General features: G+C 54.6%; 1 protein-coding gene across 1 annotated transcript; it reads left to right on the top strand.

The window, feature by feature from the left end:
- Positions 1-10,140: 10,140 nt before the first annotated feature.
- On the top strand, positions 10,141-16,772 carry Pck1 (phosphoenolpyruvate carboxykinase 1 (soluble)). The gene is made up of 10 exons (XM_013024341.1): positions 10,141-10,242; positions 10,402-10,664; positions 10,985-11,166; positions 11,803-12,006; positions 12,561-12,748; positions 13,301-13,463; positions 14,239-14,463; positions 14,603-14,734; positions 15,464-15,559; positions 15,741-16,772. Exons 2-10 carry the CDS (start codon positions 10,441-10,443, stop codon positions 16,193-16,195), a joined length of 1,869 nt encoding a protein of 622 aa, XP_012879795.1. The 5' UTR covers positions 10,141-10,242; positions 10,402-10,440; the 3' UTR covers positions 16,196-16,772.
- The last annotated feature ends 1,694 nt before the right edge of the window (positions 16,773-18,466 follow it).

The raw sequence follows: 18,466 nt of genomic DNA, 5'->3' as shown, positions 1-18,466 counted from the left end.
GACATACAACTTAGGGGTGTTTCCTATCTTGGGTTTCCTTAATTGCCCCCAGTTCTTCCTAAGGCTGCCCTGTAGCGTTCGGAGAGTACCCAGGAGCCCCCCACAGAAGGGCTGCCTGAATCGGAACCTCCATTTCTAGAATCTTCTTGACATAGTGACACCGCAAAGTCCAGGATCCAAAGAGGAAATGTCTGGACTTTCGTCTTGGTCCAAGAGCTGCCTGAAGGACCCATGGATCCCCGTATTTTCCTCCTGGATTCCTGCCTATCTCTGCCACTCTGATTCCACAAGACTTGAAAACTCTGAGCGCAGTACTTTTCCTGATTAACCTGATTGCTGGCTCGAGAGAAAAACAAGGCGAGAAAAACAAGGCCCAGGGCTGGCGGTCACAGATAAGCCAGGACAGCGAGAGGCCCCGGCAGATACTGGTATCTGCAAGTAGAGGGCGCGGGGAACGGGAGGGGCAGCGGCGTCGCTGCCGTCTGTAAAGGTTGGGCCTGAGTCACTCGCGGGGGAAGGAAAGCAAGTAATAAAATAAGTGCTCAGCGGTGGGCTGCGGGCAGACGGCGCTAATAGCTCGAGTGACAACAGAAGGCGCGGGAGGCTGAGCCGGCGGGGAGTGGGTGGGATGGGAACGGAGAAATAAATCACAAAAGCCAACACGAGGGCGCGGGCAGGGGAGCCTGTCAGTGTGTCTTCGGAGGAATTAGGAAGCCAGACAAATCACAAGTGTACTTTCATCTGAGCTAGGATGAGCCAGCGTGGCGCGGCACCCGGGGCGGCGCCGGCCCTGCGGCCCTGTGGGTGTCTGGCTCCCTGAGCGGCGGGCACAGCTGAGAGCCGCAGGTGTCCACGGAGACCTGGGGACGTGGGGACGTCGGCCTCGTGGATGGGCAGGGGAGGGGCAGGGAGGCGACAGAGGGGAGAACTGGCTGTGTGAACAGAGGCTGCGCCCAGGAGGACCAGGGAAGGTCTCCAAGGCCCCCTGCAGCTGTCACCCAGAGGGAACAGTGTGTCTCTAGGCCCTTGGGTGGCCTCTCCTGTTGGAAGGGGTTTCTCTGAGAACGGCGTGTGGCCCCCGCAGAACCCCGAATGAAGCTCAAGTTCGCGTGGGAGCCTGACTCTGGGGGTGCAGCAAGAGAGGGCTCCAAAGGCAGGGGCTCCTGCCCCAGATCCACCCTCAAGTCCGTGCCAAGCACATGACCGTGTCAGCCACCACGCGAGTCGGCCACATTGGCCTTCGTGGTCCTTCTAGAAGGTTCTCTCCCATGCCTAGGTGTCATGAACCCATGAAAGGAGGAGGAGGGGGCGTCTCCTTTGAAAGCAGCTCAGGCCTCTGAGTGTCACACTCGTGGCAGTGGGCTTCCGTGTGCCCCGGGGAAAGATTCCCCGGAGCCCCACACAAACCCGGGAGAGCTAGGCTGCCGGCCAGCCCCGCTGAGAGGGACCCCGGCCCCACAAAGGGTTTCTGGAATGGTGTCCAGACACGGCTAACTAATGTCTCCCCAGAGCAGCGGAAGGAATAATTTGTTTTCAGAGGGTAATTTTATTATCTCTTAATGCGAGAAAAGGTAAGATAAATTTCCTATTATTTTATAATAACCATATCAATTTTTATAATACCACACTGCTATCGTACCATTACCGGGCAAGTCATGAATATGTAATTGCCTCTCTTACCCATTAGCATATTGTCATTTACCACCACAATTGTTGCTTTTCCTCTTTCTCCTTAATTTTGCTACTTTCGAGATTGAAAAACTTTCCAATCTCTTCTAAAGTAGCTGAAACCTGGGACTCCCTGCAGGCCGCCTCTGCCGGCCATCCTCCCCCTTTTCAGAAGGTGAATTACCCGGCACGGCTTAATGAATAAATGAATAAATTAATCGATAATGACGTTGGGGGGGAGAAGGCCCCCTGGAAGGAGCCAGTGTTCGGGGTGTTCATCTGGCCTTGGTGAGTGGTGATGATGACCGTTGGATCAGGGTGCACTTAATGCCCCTCCCCAGAGTCTGCCTTTCCTGCGTCTCCAGCCACAATGGGGCTAGGGTTTAATTTCCAAGACAAACAAATCCTGAACAAAACATGTTCTTGTCTCAGGCTTCTGTGCCGGGGATGGGGAGGGGTGGGGGTGGTGGTGACTCGGGGTTCACCCTCACCCTGGAGAAGATGGGGTTGGAGCCACGCTGTGCCTCTCTCTGGGGGCCTGTGCAGGGGCGGGAGGTGGGTGTGTTCAGAAACTCAGTTCTGCCAAGTCGTGAAGAGGTGTGTTGTGTGGCGCAATGGAAAGCCGTCGGTCTCTTCTGGGTCCCTCGACTAACGCAGCACAATCGAATCGAGTGTGGCTACTGATTTATTTTTACGCGTTGGTTTTTAAATAATGAATGATTGCAGACATGAGGCTACGGCATCCTAGAAAAGCCAAGCGGTAAGGTGTCCCGTGCAAGTAAGCAGACCTCAGTGGTGGTTAGAACCTGCCCGGACCAGGCCTTGGGACTGGCGTGCAGCCAACCCCCCCTTAGCCAGCTTTCTAGCTTCCACGCTGGGACCTCCAGCTCCTCCCACTCCAAAACTGGGTGGTGCAGGCTGTTAGAGGTGGGAACATCTCCAGAGGTTGTCTTGTCTTGGCTGAACTCACCAGCAATGGTAGGGGACAACAGAGTCAGGTGACAGAGGGTGGCAGAAGGTGCTGGAAGATACTGACACTTGAACAAGATGGTCCTGCCAGGCACAAACCAGAAAAGTGTTCCAGGCAAGCAGGACAACAGGTGCAAAGGCCCTGGGGTGGGGACTGGGCTGGCTCAGGAGTACAGTGGAAGTTGACTCACAAAAGAGAAGCTGAGTTTGAAGTTCTGAGGAATCCTTGGCGCTCCCAAAAGGTGACCACAGTCCCACAAGGGGTGGAGTCGGCTGATGCTCAAAATAAAACAAAGGGGGGGGGCTGGGAAGGTGGCTCAGTGGTAGAGTGCTTGCCTTGCATGCATGAGGCCCTGGGTTCGATTCCCCAGCACCACATAAGCAAAAAGAAAAAAGCCGGAAGTGGCGCTGTGGCTCAAGTGGTAGAGTGCTAGCCTTGAGCTGAAGAGCTGAGGGACAGCGCCCAGGCCCAGAGTTCAGGCCCCACGCCCGGACCCCCCAAAAAATAAAAATAAAGCATAAAACAAAGGGGCAGAAATGTTCGGCTTCTTCTGCCTACTCCATGAGCTTTCCTTCCTACGGTCACATCAGCCCTCAGAGCCATCCGCACCGTGCCCGGCTTGTGGACAGCACCCAGGACACGTTTATAAGCTGCAAGACCTAGGAGAGAGTAGGAGTAGCAAGTTTACAGTGATCAATGCCTGCAGCTAGACGACTGGCCGATAGACAGGGGCTCTTTCCTCTCCACCGTCCAAGGTAACCTGGCTGCCTCGATCCCTCCACAAACTCACAACTCATCCCTGACTTAGTGATCTTTAGAAAAGTCTTTACTTTTTTGTTTTTTAAAGTAACATATGTCACTGAAACTTTTTTTTTTTTTGACATACCCGTACCTGGGATAATGAGCCGGGAGAACAAAAGGAGGCAGACATTCCTACGTGTATTCTGAGCCCAGATTCCACCATCGCTGCCTTTCAAATGTCACCGCGCACAGCTCGCCTGTTTGTCGGGAAGCGGGGAACTTTCTCTGTTCTTGTGCAAAGTGGTTGGGAGCATTTTAACCCTCCCCGTTGATCGACGGCAAGTCATTCCAAAACTGAAGTGCTCCACACCTTTCTTTTGAAAAGCCCAAGTGGCGGGCTCATCAAAGCAGCGAAGAGGGAGAGCTCTTTTCTGGAAATGTCAGCTGGCTCTCATTTAAGTAATGTGACAGCTAGCTAGGCGTCCCCGGATGGGTACAGCACACAAATATAAAGTACAACAAAGAAGTCCACGAAGTTTTCTCCTCAAGAACTTATAATTTAGGAATCCACACAAGGTTCTGGGTCTACAAAAACATTCTCATTCTCATCCTCTCTCTTTCTCTCTCTCTCTCTCTCTCTCTCTCTCTCTCTCTCTCTCTCTCTCTCTCTCCAAACCAAGGGTTCTACCATTTTCCCCAAATGATACCGGGGACATCTACCAGAAACAGAGTCATAAACACATGGAAGTATTAGATGCTCGTTACAAATAAAATAGGAGATAGAAACTCTCAGAAACAAGAACATTCTAAAAGAACTTGTAATAAAAACGAATTCATGTAAACATGAAACTAAAAAAGTAAAGATATTTCTAAAGATCACTCAAATAGACTTTGCCTAAGCAGTACCTAGAGGCAAAGACAACGATGTCAGAGAAGATCTTCAAACACACACATATTCAACATTTGGGCCAAAAAGCACTGGGATTTTTTGTTTACCATCATGGGGAAGTCCACCACAAATCTAATCTACTTGGTATTTTTTTTGGCGGTTGGGGGGAATGGTGAGTGGCAGTACTGGGCTGTGTGTGTGTGTGTGTGTGTGTGTGTGTGTGTGTCTGTGTGTGTGTGTGTCTGTGTGTGTGTGCGCGCACCAATACTGGGGCTTGAACTTAGGGCTTCATATTATAGCCTGGTACTTTTCTACTCAAGGTTGGTGCTCTACCTCCACTCCTGGATTTTTGCTAGCTGGAAGCTAAGATTCTCACAGATTTGTCTGCGTGGACTGGCTTTGAACTACAGATCTCAGCTCCAGAGAAGCCAGGATTACAGGTGTGAGCCACGCCTGGCTGGCTGGAACTGGGGTTGAATTTAGCTCTTTGTGCTTGATAGGAAGGTGCTCAGGCCCAGCCTCCCAGCCAGTTCTTGCCTTGTTTATAGACACTGACCCTTGAGCAACAGTTCTGGGTAGACTTCCTTCTCTCCCGAGCCTGTCTTTGGTAAGAGGCACTGGCAGCATGAGTGAGGTTTCCTGAGTTGGGGGACAACACCCCACACGGGTCAGAAGAGGTGTTTGTTCTTGAACGGCAGCATTACAGACAAGCAGGGTAATTTGCAGTTGCCAAGGAGCCGGGGCCGGGTAGCATTTGCTCAGCCCCCAGGCAATTATCGCTAATTTCAAGTATAGCTCACTGCCTTACAAAGAGGAGCTGTTTTTGCCCTATGAAACCATTGTGTTGGATTGTTTTTCTGGTAACTTTGCCGTTGGTGCGCGCGTGTGTGCACGCACACGTGTGTGTGCTGATCCTGGAGCTTGACTCTGGGCACTATCCTTGAGCTTTTTCTGCTCAAGCCTGGTGCTCTACTACCACACCTCAGCTTCTGTATTCTTGCTGGCTTGCTGGAGATAGAAGTCTCATGGAAAGCTGGGTGCTCATGCCTGGGAAAGCTCATGCCTGTAATCTTACCCACTCAGGAGGCTGAGATCGGAGGATCACAGTTGGAAGCCAGCCCAGGCAGGAAAGTCCCCACAAGACTCATCTCCAATTAATCACAGTAAACGTTGGAAGTGGCGCTGTGGCTCAAACTGTAAAGTGCCAGCCTTGAGCTCAAAGCTCAGGGACTGCACCCAGACTCGGAGTTCAAGCCCCAGGACTGGCAAAAAAAAAAAAAAAAGTCTCACAGAATTTCCTGCCTAGGCTGGCATAGCCTTCAGCTCTCAGCCTCCTGAGTAGTTCAGATCTCAGCCTCCTGAGTAGTCAGGATTCTAGGTGTGAGCTACTGGTGCCTGGCCTGAAGACTTACCACCAATCACTACAAGGTACAGGGTCAGCGATGCTAGGTTCGCAACGTTGTCCAGTTATCTGCTGTCTAGTGTCAATGCTGGTCACTGTCCCTGGGGACCCCAGGCCCACTAGCTGCAACTTGTCAGGGACCAGTGATGCCAAGACTCGGTGGTACCAAGAAATGCACTACTCAGTGTCCCGGGGGGGCAGTGACATCCCCATAGCCCCAGAAATACAGAACATCTCAATATTTGCCCCTAACAAACAGTCGGGGTGGATGACCTGCCCTGCCCAGGTGACACTTGTGGCTGACGGTGGCAGGGCTGCGCAGCCGTTTCCTGTTGGAAATGTCCATTGAGCTCAGCCGCCCCCCGCGCCCCGCTCCCTCCCCCCCGGCCACCGGCGGGCAGGGGCGAGCAGGATTGGCTTGTGCAAAGACCTTTGACTCTAGGATGTGAGATTGACAGTGTGTCACTTTCTAGAAAATCATTGTTGCTTTTACGTTACCAGTAAGAGTCGGGCTTTCCTATTGACACAGGTTCTGACCTAGCGGGCATCTTTCTGGTCACCGTCTGCTCTGTCACAGAACACGTGGCAGGGACTGGGGAGGTCTTGGTCCCCCTCCTTCCCTCTCTCCTTCCCTCCTTCCCTCCCTCTTTCCCTCCCTCCCTCCTTCCTCTCTCCTTCCCTTTTTCCTTCCCTTCTTCCCTTTCCTCTCTCCGTCCCTTTCTTCCTTCCTCCTTCCTATCCTAGCTACCCTGTAGCCAGGATTACAGGCATGAGCCACCAGCACTGGCCAGGAAAATATTTCTTGGGTGCTCAGCACTATGGTGTGCAGGGCCGAGGGCAGGCCAGTGAGCAGAGCCTTTGCTCGGACAGGTGAGTGCCACCGTTTCCTTCTCCAGGGTCTTTCCCTGCCATGGGTTGTATTTGCCGGTCAATGTCCAGTTTTCCCCAGAAGGCTTGTGAGGGTCTGTGCAGACGTGCGCAGGCACACCACCCTGCCCTGCCCGGGAAGCGGCGGCCCGGGGGACGGAGAGGCGCCGAGACCCACGTGCATTGTCCCCACTGTCATGGAGAACAGCCTTGGAGCCTCCAGGACAGACAGATGGGGCACAGGGTGTCGTCCTCTAGGGATAGGGGAACTTCGCCCCCACAACTGTCTGTGTCCTCAAAACTCTACCGCCTATTTGTCTCATTTCTTCCAGAGAACTCTGCACTTGGAGTAAGTCTGCAGCCCAGTATTTGCTTTTTTACCACCCCTGCCCCCCTTCCAGGTATAGGGAATTGAACTTGAACTATGTCTCCAGTCCTTTTTGCTTTTATTTATTTATTTTTAGATAAGGCCTCCATCTAGGATTGAGGCCAGGATTGACCTTGGGCTGAGATCTTCCTGTCACTGCCTCTGGAGTGGCTGCACTTACAGGTGTGCGCCACCAGGCCTGGCTCTTTCTAACACTGTGGTAAGGATGGCTGCGGGGAGCTGTGCCATCCTTCCACACCAGTTAGGTGGCAGATTGTAGAAAGGTCCATGTGACCCCCGGCCTGTGTTTGAATACAGCTGGCCTTTTCCCTCCCTGAAGATGCATGACAAAAAAATACTTGGAGTTTATGTGGAGCTCTCAAAACTCCAGCCAAGCTCTAAACTGCCTGTTTTGCTCTCGATCTGTATAACCTCCCGGGCAAATCAACTGGTGAACGCACTGTGGGCTGAAGTGTGGGTGGTGATGCACACTTTGTGCTTTCACCCACGCCAGAGGCCGAGAGGACCTGAGATCCGTGTGTGCTCTCACACCACACCATTTACATCCAGTTGATGGTGCCGCTGGGGGGAGAATGCCAGCCGCCCACGAGACCTGACCCACAAGGAACGCGGCGCCCCCTACTGCACATCAGTTGAAGAACATCCTCTGGATGGAACCCAGCCCAGGCCGCAGCCCAGGGCGGTGGAGGTGGCCAGCACCAGGTCCACGCTGCAGCGTGAGCCAGACCCTCTGGTCCCAGTGCTGGGCCTGGGACAGGCTGGGAAGGCCCTGGATGGCCCTTCTCCTGCCTCGAATCTCCTGCCACTCTGTGGACCCTTCCATGGCTCAGCCAGCAGGTGGCCCTGGTCCTGGGCCTGAGCTGGAAATGTCTGGAGCTGTCTCCTGACTTCTCACCCAGTACTCCCTCGGCCCCGGCCAGCAGGCTGGGTGGTTATTAAATTAGACTGAAGGTCTGGTGGCTTGCTAAGCAAATTCTTTACAACTGTTATAAAGGTCTCGGTGCTTAAGTGCAATCTCCCAGAGCCGCCAAGCACCCCCCCCCAAAAAAAAAACACTCAGACTTGCAAGGAAAGCGAAAAGTGTCCTATCACCTCTAGGGACAGCTATGTGTAGGCTGATACTTCTGGGGTGGGGGGAGGGGACGGTGTGTAACAAGGAAGTTTCTAGAAGAGGTAATGCTATAGTATATGGAGTGAGGTGGTGTTCTAGGGCCCAGCTTGCCTAAGCTCATCTCTTCTCTCTGGACCCCACCAGCCAGCCAGGAGGGGCTACTTGATCTCTGCCTCGGTTTCCTAGTCTGGACATGGGGATGCCCTTTGCTCTCCTGCAGTCAGGGCCCTGTCCCTGGGGTTTGTTGCTCAAGACTGGTGTTCTGCCACTGGAGCCACACCTCCACTACTCCTGGCTTTTTGGTGGTTAACTGATGATAAGAGTTGCAGGACAGACACAGAGTGTCTTTTCCTTTTTTTGTCAGTCGTGGGGCCTGAACTCTGGGCCTGGGCGCTGTCCCTCAGCTCTTCAGCTCAAGGCTAGCGCTCTACCACTTGAGCCACAGCGCCACTTCCGGATTTTTTCTTTTTTCTTATGTGGTGCTGAGGAGTCGAACCCAGGGCCTCATGCATGCTAGGCAAGCGCTCTACCACTGAGCCACCTTCCCAGCCCCCAGAATGTCTAGTCTTAAGCAAATGCAGGTTTTAGAGAACGGAATCCTTGTAGGACAAGCTCGATGGAGAGGCCGGCTTTCCGTCAGCACAGGAGCTGACCCAGGAGCCCCTTCCGCGGGCCTGACCTGCTGAGACCCCAGCAGGAGGATGGGCAGGGCACCCACACAGGATTCCGGTCCTGGCTCCTGAGAGAAAGCCTGGACTTTTGCGACCTGGGCCCACCTTTCTTCCCGTCTACAGAAGAGGTCTAATTCTAAGACAATAAATATGACACACAGGAGACATAGGCACTTCAGAAGCCAGAACACCCATGTTCGGAAAGGGCTAGAAGAAAGGCTCAGCCAGATGCAGGCTTCCCATCAGCCCTGGCGGCCTTGGGGCGGGGCCTCCAAGGGGAAGGCGTCCTCTCCCCCTTTTCAGCCTCCTGCTGCCACCTGTGGATAAGGTTGTGGGGAAAGCCCTAAGACGCAGCAACACTGCATGGAAAGAGTCCCCCCAATTTTTGTGCCAGTCCTGTGGCTTGAACTCATGGATTTTCTTGCCTAGGCTGGCCTTGGACTGTAGTCCTCAGATTTCAGTCTCCTGAATAGTTAGTATTATAGACATGAACCTACCAGTGCCTGGTTGGTCCATCACTCTGTGTGTGTGTGTGTGTGTGTGTGTGTGTGTGTGAGCGCTGGTCCTGGGGTTTGAACTCAGGGCCTGGGCATTTTCCCTGAGCCTTTGTGCCCAAACTTTTTTTGTGCTCAACTTTTGTGCTAGCACTCTACCACCTGAGCCATAGCTTCACTTCTGGCCTTTTGATGTTTAATTGGAGATAAGAGTTTCATAGACTTTCCTGTCTGAGCTGGCTTCCAACAGTGATCCTTAGACTTCCTGAGCGGCTGGGTTTACAGGGGTGAGCCACTGATGCCAGCCTGGTTCACCACGTTGTATCCCCATCTACCTGACAGTTCCTCTTTCTCTCTCTCAGAACAATGGACGTAGACATTTGCCTTATGGAATCTATATCTGGGAGTGTCAGGGCACTCGGTCAGGCCCCAGTCCCCAGTAAGCTCAGATGGTGCCAAGCTCTGCCAGTGAGGCACCCACGTGCAGAATTACGGTATGCTATTCTTCTCGTGAACTTTGACTATGGAGTGACACCTCATAAGTAGTGTTTTGACAACCAGGAGCCACTGGCACACAAAGTGTGCTGCCAGCAGCACATGAACCCCTGGGGGTGCCCTGGCCAGCCTTGTCCTTGACCCCTTCCTGCCTGTCAAGGAAAGGGTGTGTGTTTTGCATCAGCACCGAATGGGGTCAAAGTTTAGTCAATAGACGTTGTGTAAGGACTCACCATGGCGGCCACAGAGGTCTGGAGGCCTCCGAACACTCATTAACAAGTTTTCTGTTCAATCATTATCTCCCCGCAGTTTACTGTGGCAAGTTTGTCCAAAACATCACTGACCGGGGCTGGGATCCAAAGACCTGCCCCTGACGTCAGGGTCGAGCCTCCCGTGCTGCAGAGGGCAGGGCTGTCCCTCCTCACAGTACTTAAAGCCTGGGCTCTGCCTCCCAGGACGGCCGGCCCACTGGGAACATCCCTGGCAGGGGACAGAAAGGGCCGCCTGCGCTTGGACCTCTGATCCAGACCCTCCAAAGGATCAAAGGTGAGTCTTCTCTTTCCAGTCACCTTCTGAAATAACACAGATGCCACAAACTCACTTTTTTTTTCTTCCTTAGCAAATAACTCTCCAAGCAGCTGGTGGGATGGGCTGGAAGGTGTTTGTGTGCACGTGTGACCAGGAAGCTCCCGCTTTCTGTTCCAGGTGACGTTGGTGACCGTGCCCAGCAGCACCTTGGTAGCAATGGCTCCTCAGCTGCATAACCGTGTGGACTTATCCGCCAAGGTCGTCCAAGGCGCCCTGGACAGCCTGCCCCGGGCCGTGAGGGAGTTTGTGGAGAGCAACGGGCAGCTGTGTGAGCCGGACTACATCCATATCTGCGATGGCTCCGAGGAGGAGAACCAGCGGCTGCTGGGCCGCATGCAGGAAGAGGGCATCATCAAGAAGCTCCGCAAGTATCACAACTGGTGAGTACCCCTCCGGTCCCAGCCTCTCCTTGGCATCCTTGGTGGGGAGCGGCCAATGAGGAGAAGCTACCGAGCACCCCAAAACACTTAAGAACCCATCAGAGCCCCAGAGACTCATGATGCTAGCAGAGCCGCCCAGGCCCTAAGTGAGAAGCTCTTTGCAAATTAGACTCCTGATACTACTGTCAGTGTAGTCTATCTGGCCACGTTCTAGTTGCTGTGACTTCACCCTTCGGGTCACCGCCATGCCGGACGGTGATGAGGAGCCAGCCAGGTGTCTTCGTGACGCTTGGCTCACGGGAATCGCATGACTTTTGCAGCTGGTTGGCTCTCACGGACCCCAGGGATGTGGCCAGGATCGAAAGCAAGACCGTGATCATTACCCAAGAGCAAAGGGACACAGTGCCCATCCCCAAGACCGGCCTCAGCCAGCTGGGCCGCTGGATGTCAGAAGAGGACTTCGAGAAAGCGTTCAATGCCAGGTTCCCTGGGTGCATGAAGGGTGAGTACCCGTCAGCCTCCGGGACAGGACGGCGAACTGTCCCTGTGACTCTTCCTCAAGGTCTTGGTCACAGGAAGGAAGCTCGCTGGCTCAGCCTCTGTTCCAAATTTAAAAAACAAACCAACGAGCACCCATTTACGCATGCGCACATCCTGCCACCCAATTGCCGAGTTCTGCGCATGTGCAGGCCTAGCTGCCCAGTGGCTCTGTTCTGCGCACGTGTGTTTCCAGTAGCCCCGAGCTGAGTTCTACGCATGCGCGCTCACAATACCCAATTGTGTGTTTCTAAAAACACCTTAATTTTCGAAGTCTGGGGCTGAGAAAATCGGTGACGGTGGAGGTGGGGGGTGAACGTGGCCCCGGGTGACGTCAGGGTGGGGGGTGAACGTGGCCCTGGGTGACGTCAGGGTGGGGGGTGAACGTGGCCCTGGGTGACGTCAGGGTGGGGGTGAACGTGGCCCTGGGTGACGTCAGGGTGGGGGTGAACGTGGCCCTGGGTGACGTCAGGGTGGGGGTGAACGTGGCCCTGGGTGACGTCGCGGTTGGACGTGAGCGCGCGCCCCGGGTGACGTGAGGCGGGGGCGTGAGCGCGCTGACGTCACAGGCGCGCTGACGTGCCCTCCGCCCGCCGCGCAGGTCGCACCATGTACGTGATCCCGTTCAGCATGGGCCCGCTGGGCTCGCCGCTGGCCAAGGTGGGCATCGAGCTGACGGACTCGCCCTACGTGGTGGCCAGCATGCGGGTCATGACGCGCATGGGCACGGCCGTGCTGCAGGCCCTGGGCGACGGGGAGTTCGTCAAGTGCCTGCACTCCGTGGGCTGCCCGCTGCCCCTCAAAAGTACGTGCGCCCTTGAGCCCCAAGTTCAGGCCGCGGAGGTGGCCGTGAGAGAGCCGGGACGCGGGGTGCTGGGGTGCGGTGCTGGGACGCGGGGTGCCGGGACGCGGCGTGCCGGGGTGCGGTGCCGGGGTGCGGTGCCAGGGTGCCGGGATGCGGGGTGCCGGGGTGCCGGGACGTGGGGTGCCGGGGTGAGGTGCCAGGTGCGGGTGCTGGGGTGCTCAGGGTGCCGGGGTGCTGGGTGCTGGAGTGTGGGTGCCGGGGTGCGGTGCCAGGGTGCCGGGATGCGGGGTGCCGGGGTGCTGGGGTGCTGGGTGCTGGAGTGTGGGTGCCGGGGTGCGGTGCCGGGGTGCGGGTGCTGGGGTGCTCACGGTGCCGGGGTACCGGGTGCCAGGTGCTGGGATACCGGGGTGCTGGGGTGCTCAGGGTGCCGGGGTGCGGGTGCCGGGTGCTGGGATTCCGGGGTGCTGGGGTGCTCAGGGTGCCGGGGTGCGGGTGCCCGGGTGGCGCGGGGCGGGGCCGCACTCACGGCCGCTCGCTCTCTCGCTCACTCGCAGGGCCCCTGGTCAACAACTGGGCCTGCAACCCGGAGCTCACGCTCATCGCCCACCTCCCGGACCGCAGAGAGATCGTCTCCTTCGGGAGCGGCTACGGCGGGAACTCGCTGCTGGGGAAGAAGTGCTTCGCCCTCAGGATGGCCAGCAGGCTGGCCAAGGAGGAGGGCTGGCTGGCCGAGCACATGCTGGTGAGCGTCGGACCGGACCCCCCTACCCCCCTCCCCCTCCTCCAGAGTTCCTCACGGCCCTTCCTTCCTTCCTTCCTTCCTTCCTTCCTTCCTTCCTTCCTTCCTTCCTTCCTTCCTTCCTTCCCTCCCTCCCCCTTTCCCTCCCCCTCTCCCTCCCTGCTTCCTATATCAATACAGCTTTAAATCTTTCTTTGAATTGTTTTTGGACTTTATTTCTCTTAATCTTTTGTTTTATTTTGTTGTTTTGCCAATATCAGGCCTTGAACTCAGAGCCTGGCACTCTGACCTGACTTGCTTGCTTAGCTGGCATTCTATCACTTGAGCTTCCAGCCCATCTTTTTGCTGGCTGTTTTGGAGAAAGATGATCACACTTTTCTGCCCAGGCTGGCTTAGACCTATAATCTTCCCATCTCAGCCTCCTGAGTAGCTAGGATTTCAGGTGTGAGCCTGCTCGCACTTGGCTTAACACATCTGCATCCTAGGGAAAATTCGAGTGACAGTTTCATATCCAGGAAGGAACAAAGGCCGTAACAATGAGCCTTGTCTCGGCAGATCCTGGGTATCACGAACCCTGCGGGTGAGAAGAAGTACCTGGCAGCAGCCTTCCCCAGTGCCTGCGGGAAGACCAACCTGGCCATGATGAACCCCACGCTCCCCGGGTGGAAAGTAGAGTGTGTGGGCGACGACATTGCCTGGATGAAGTTCGACAGCCAAGGTGACTCTGGGTGCAAGCTAGGGTTCCCTGGAGGTCAGCAGTTCTCACAGCTCACGGGGCGGGTGTTGAACCGGTCCAGACTCTGTAGGAGCCTTAGGAATGTGGTGGCCTCTGTTAGACACCTGGGCTGCGGTGTGTTCACACACTGACACTTGTGAAAACAGTATGGGGGGGGCACTGAAGAGGAGGTGAAGAGTTGTTGCTTGGGTGAAAACGAGGCTGATGTATAGTCTCAGGGAGGAAAGCCTGACTTGAGAATTTGACGTAAGTCTTAGTGCAGCACAATGTAAAAAATTACATGGGGGGAGGCAGAGATAGGAGATTGTGGTCCAAAGCCAAAGGCAAAGTTAATGAGAACTATTGCACCAAAAAGGGGTGGGGGTTGGGCAGGTGGCTCAGTGGTGGAGGGCTTGCCTAGCATGCATGAGGCCCTGGGTTTGATGCCTCAGTACCACATACACAGAAAAAGCCGGAAGCGGTGCTGTGGCTAAAATAGTAGACAGCTAGCCTTGAGCAAAAGAAGCTCAGGGACAGTGCCCAGGCCCTGAGTTCAAGCCTCAGGACTGGAAAAAAAAAAAAAAGCTGGTTGTGCTGGTACACAGCTGTAATTGTAGCTTGTCCTGGAAGCTGAGATCTGAGGATCATCGTGCACAGCCAGTCAAGGCTTCTTGTAAGAGTCTTATCTCTAATTAAGATTCTTATTTCTGATTAACCAACAAAGGACTCACAGTGCTTTGCTTGGCATTCATTGCTTCTCTGTTTCACTACTTTCCAGGTAACTTAAGGGCTATCAACCCAGAAAATGGTTTCTTTGGGGTGGCTCCTGGCACCTCTGGAAAGACAAACCCCAATGCCATGAAGACCATCCAGAGAAACACCATATTCACCAATGTGGCGGAGACCAGTGATGGAGGCGTCTACTGGGAAGGCATGGACGAGCCTCTGGCCCCAGGGGTCACCATCACGTCCTGGAAGAACAGGGAGTGGACACCACAGGATGGTGAGCCCCTGAGGCCCGGGAGCGGGGGGGGGGGAGGGAGGGCCCGGCAGGATCCTGGTCCTGGAGTTTATGGGCTGGGCTGGGCTGTGAGGGCCTGCTATGCCCAGACACCAACACCAACACTCCCCCCTCTCTCTAGGGGAGCCCTGTGCCCACCCCAACTCGCGGTTCTGCACCCCTGCCAGCCAGTGCCCCATCATTGACCCTGCCTGGGAGTCTCCGGAAGGTGTGCCTATCGAGGGCATCATCTTTGGCGGCCGCAGACCTGCTGGTGAGGCCCCTCTCTGCTCAGACGGCGCGCTGCTGGGGTGGCCAGTGGGGTGTAAAATCTCTCTTCTTCTGTGACCTAGTCAGGGGTGCCAAAGGCCTTCCTTTCCCCGAGTCTAGACTCCCAGGCAAGCTCGAGCGTACAACTGATCCCTGTGGTCGCATATCCTTTTTGGGTCTGTGATCGAGGGGAGCTCGGAGCAGTTCTGCTGTTCACTCGGGGACCTTGGAGGACCCCGGTGGCATTCCTTTGACTTACCAGTTCTCTCCGTGTTAGCTTTGCATATGAAAAACCAGCTCAGTTTAAAAGATGCTGCTGGCGGGGCATGGTGGCACATGCCCGAGACCGCAGGACTTGGAATACTAAGGCAGGAGGACCGAGAGTTCTAAATAACAAGACTGTGGTCTACAGAATGGTTTAGAGCTGCTGCTTGGCTGTGTCTTTTCCTATGTGAAATGGTGCCACTGGTCAGGGAGTGTGTGTCAGGTGCTTAGAGAAGCGGACACGAGCGCTTCACACCTGTCATCCAGCTACTCAGCTCGAGGTCCTGGTTCAAAGCCAGCCAAGACAAAGACAAAACCAGCAAAAAGTCAGAACTGGAGGTGTGGCTGAAATGGTAGAGTGCCCTCCTGGACAAAAATGCTCAGGGACAACACCCAGGTCCTGACTTCCTGGGTGGTATTAACACCCAGCCTAAACCAACTGCCTCTTCTTTTATCCTGCTTCATCAAGGGGTGCCTCTCGTCTACGAAGCTCTCAGCTGGCAGCATGGGGTGTTTGTGGGCGCTGCCATGAGGTCAGAGGCCACAGCGGCTGCAGAACACAAAGGTAAAGTCAGGTTCTCTTGGGCTCTGCCTCTGTGTGTGTGTGTGTGTGTGTGTGTGTGTGTGTGTGTGTGTGTAGAGAGAGAGAGAGAGAGAGACCCAGGCTTGCTTAGCTCAGCAGTCAATGAAGGCCGCTGTTGCCCGTGGGCACAAGGCACATGGCTGCGTCTGCCTCTGTTTGACAGGCAAGGTCATCATGCACGACCCCTTTGCCATGCGGCCCTTCTTCGGCTACAACTTTGGCAAATACCTGACCCACTGGCTGAGCATGGCCCACCGCCCGGCAGCCAGGCTGCCCAAGATCTTCCATGTCAACTGGTTCCGGAAGGACAAGGAAGGGAAGTTCCTGTGGCCTGGCTTCGGGGAGAACAGCAGGGTTCTGGAGTGGATGTTCAACCGAATCAACGGGGAGGACAGCGCCCGGCTCACGCCCATCGGCTACATCCCCAAGCAGGACGCCCTGAACCTGAAAGGCTTGGGGAATGTCAACGTGGAGGAACTCTTTAGCATCTCCAAGGAGTTCTGGGAGAAGGAAGTGGAAGATGTGGAGAAATACCTGGAAGATCAAGTCAATGCCGATCTGCCGTATGAAATAGAGAGAGAGGTCCTGTCTCTGAAGCAACGAATCAGCCAGATGTAACGGGGAGTGTGTGTGTGTGTTGGGGGGGTCTGTAGAACCAGCCCCTGCCCATCAGAGGATGTATCGGCAGCCAGAGGCAGCCCTTCTTCCCAAATCCACAGTAGCCAGCCAGCACACTGGGAGCTGATCATTCACACCGTGATTAGGTGAGAGGTGCACAGGACAGGCCGCTAGCTGTAGATAGTAGGAGAAGAATCTTAGGGAGAATCCGGAACTCACACCCAGTGCATGTTTGGTTCCACATTAAGGTCCCTCTGGCCTTCAGTCTTTTCACTTTAGTTATCTCAGTGAGTTAGAATGCACAGAAAAAAATACTTGAGTTGTACATAGGTGTATTTTGTGTATTTGTGCGTGTGTTTCTGTCTGTTCTGTTGTCTAAAAATCTATTTAACACCTTTGGGAGAATCTCGGGCAAGATTTACCTACTAGTGGTTACTAGAAAGAAATGTTGCTTTGTTACTAATATATGTGTTTAAATTATTTTTATACACTATCTTTACATAATTATGATGTGTGTCTTTATCATCTCTGGGGGGGTAGGGGAAATTGCAAAATAAACTTTTATAGAAAATTTGGATTTGCTTTGCTTTGTTTTCCCTATTGACTCCACCAAAAACTGTTCTGATGAGACACTCTGTGATTTAAATCCTTCCTCGCCCCTGAGAAAGCGGGGACCCTGCAGAATTGCCCTTGAAGTGGGGGAAAGGGGACAGGGGAGGGGAAGGGATCAGAAGGAGCCATGGGAAGATGCAGGAAGGGACAGAACCGATCGCAGAGGTGACAAGGTTGTACTTCCGGCTGCAGAGGCCTGTGCCGCCACTAGTTGGCGCCCCGTAGCAACAATAGGCCTACTCAGCCGGATGGACTCGGCATTCACAGTGTGTTTTGGGCTTCAGGGGCTCAGCCTTTCTCCAGGAAGTGCTTGGCATCCCAGTGCTGCCTCTGGCCTTTTTTGAAGAGCAGTTTCTCCACGGTGGTTTGCAGGGTGGGGCGTGGAGAAAAGCCACCTTGAGAAGGGAAAGCCGACAGTGGCTGTACTGTGTGAATGAGGTCTAGGGCAGGTGTCTCTGCTGCTCTGGAACTTACTGGCTGCTACAAAATAATCCAAACAAACCATAAACTTGGTGTGACACGTTTGTCCCGCAGATAATCAGTATTTCCGTCTGCTGTGTTTTCCTTTCTGGGTGGGACTGGGAAGTGTTAACTGGACACACCCCAGGGGGCAGTTCTACTAATCACACCTGGGCTCTCCTTTGGCAAATGTCCTGGATCTCTAGGGAAACTGAGGCAGGGATGTGCACTAAAAAGGCAAGTTTCCTTCCCTTTTAAGGGATGCAGGGCCACAGCCAGCCTCTCAGACAAACCGGCATGTTGTAAGGCCCAAGCCACTGACTGAGAAGCCACTTGCTGAATCCAATGCACTCTGGAGGGTTTACTCAAACCCACGCCTGCCCATGTGTTCCCTGGGCTTGAGGTAGAGTCTGGATGTGTTCTCAGATTCCAAAGCCTCCTGTCAGGAGATGCAAGCCTGTGGCTGGAGCTGGGGAGTAGGCCCTTCCCCCAGCCTCCACTTCTGTCCTCCAAACAGTGCCCCCCCACAAGCCCCCCTTCTCCTGCATCTACACCTTTAAGAAATCTGCCTAAGGGGAAAACCACTGGCTAGGCCCAAAGATTTAGCTGCAAGGATGCTTATTATAAAGTTGTCATGCCCCCAAACTAGAAACTAACCTTATTGCGCAGTGGTGGGGCCTTAAAGACAAGGCTGTCCTTCGAGACTTGACAGCCCCTTCTCTGCTTCAGGAGTGTTTGTGTGCAATCCTGTCACCACCTGCAACTCTTTTTTTTTTTGGTTGGTCATGGGGCTTGAACTCTGGGCCTGGGTACTGTCCCTGAGTTCTTCAGCTCAAGATGGGCACTCAAGCACTTGAGCCACAGCGCCACTTTCAGTTTTCTGGTAGCTAATTGGAGATAAGCGTCTGGGCTGGCTTTGAACTGCAATCCTCCTATCTCAGCCTCCTGAGCAGCTAGGATGACAGGCGTGAGCCATCGGCGCCCGGCTCCACCTGCCACTTGCTTTCTGCACTTGGGATCAAATTCTGTAGGTGGCAACAGGATGCTCATGGGGGTACAGGCCCCTGAATTCTTCTTTTGCCTCCGACCTCTTCCAGGCAGCTGGGGCCTGGCTTGGGTGGCGAGTTCACAGAAACAGGCCTGGCGTGGTGCCCTGGGGGACACAGACCAAGAGCCATCCCGCCCAGCCGAGCCTGGCAT

The sequence above is a fragment of the Dipodomys ordii genome, unplaced genomic scaffold (genome assembly GCF_000151885.1).
Source record: "Dipodomys ordii isolate 6190 unplaced genomic scaffold, Dord_2.0 Scaffold75, whole genome shotgun sequence".
Taxonomy (NCBI): domain Eukaryota; kingdom Metazoa; phylum Chordata; class Mammalia; order Rodentia; family Heteromyidae; genus Dipodomys; species Dipodomys ordii.
Note: the sequence above shows the minus strand (reverse complement) of the source record. Positions and strands in the feature narration are given on the sequence as shown.

Coding starts and splice junctions, on each gene's coding strand:
- Pck1 (XM_013024341.1), top strand. CDS start 10,441: ATGGCTCCTCAGCTGCATAACCGTGTGGACTTATCCGCCAAGGTCGTC. Junction 11,167..11,802: donor GTTCCCTGGGTGCATGAAGG/GTGAGTACCCGT, acceptor CCCGCCGCGCAG/GTCGCACCATGTACGTGATC. Junction 12,749..13,300: donor GGCTGGCCGAGCACATGCTG/GTGAGCGTCGGA, acceptor TTGTCTCGGCAG/ATCCTGGGTATCACGAACCC.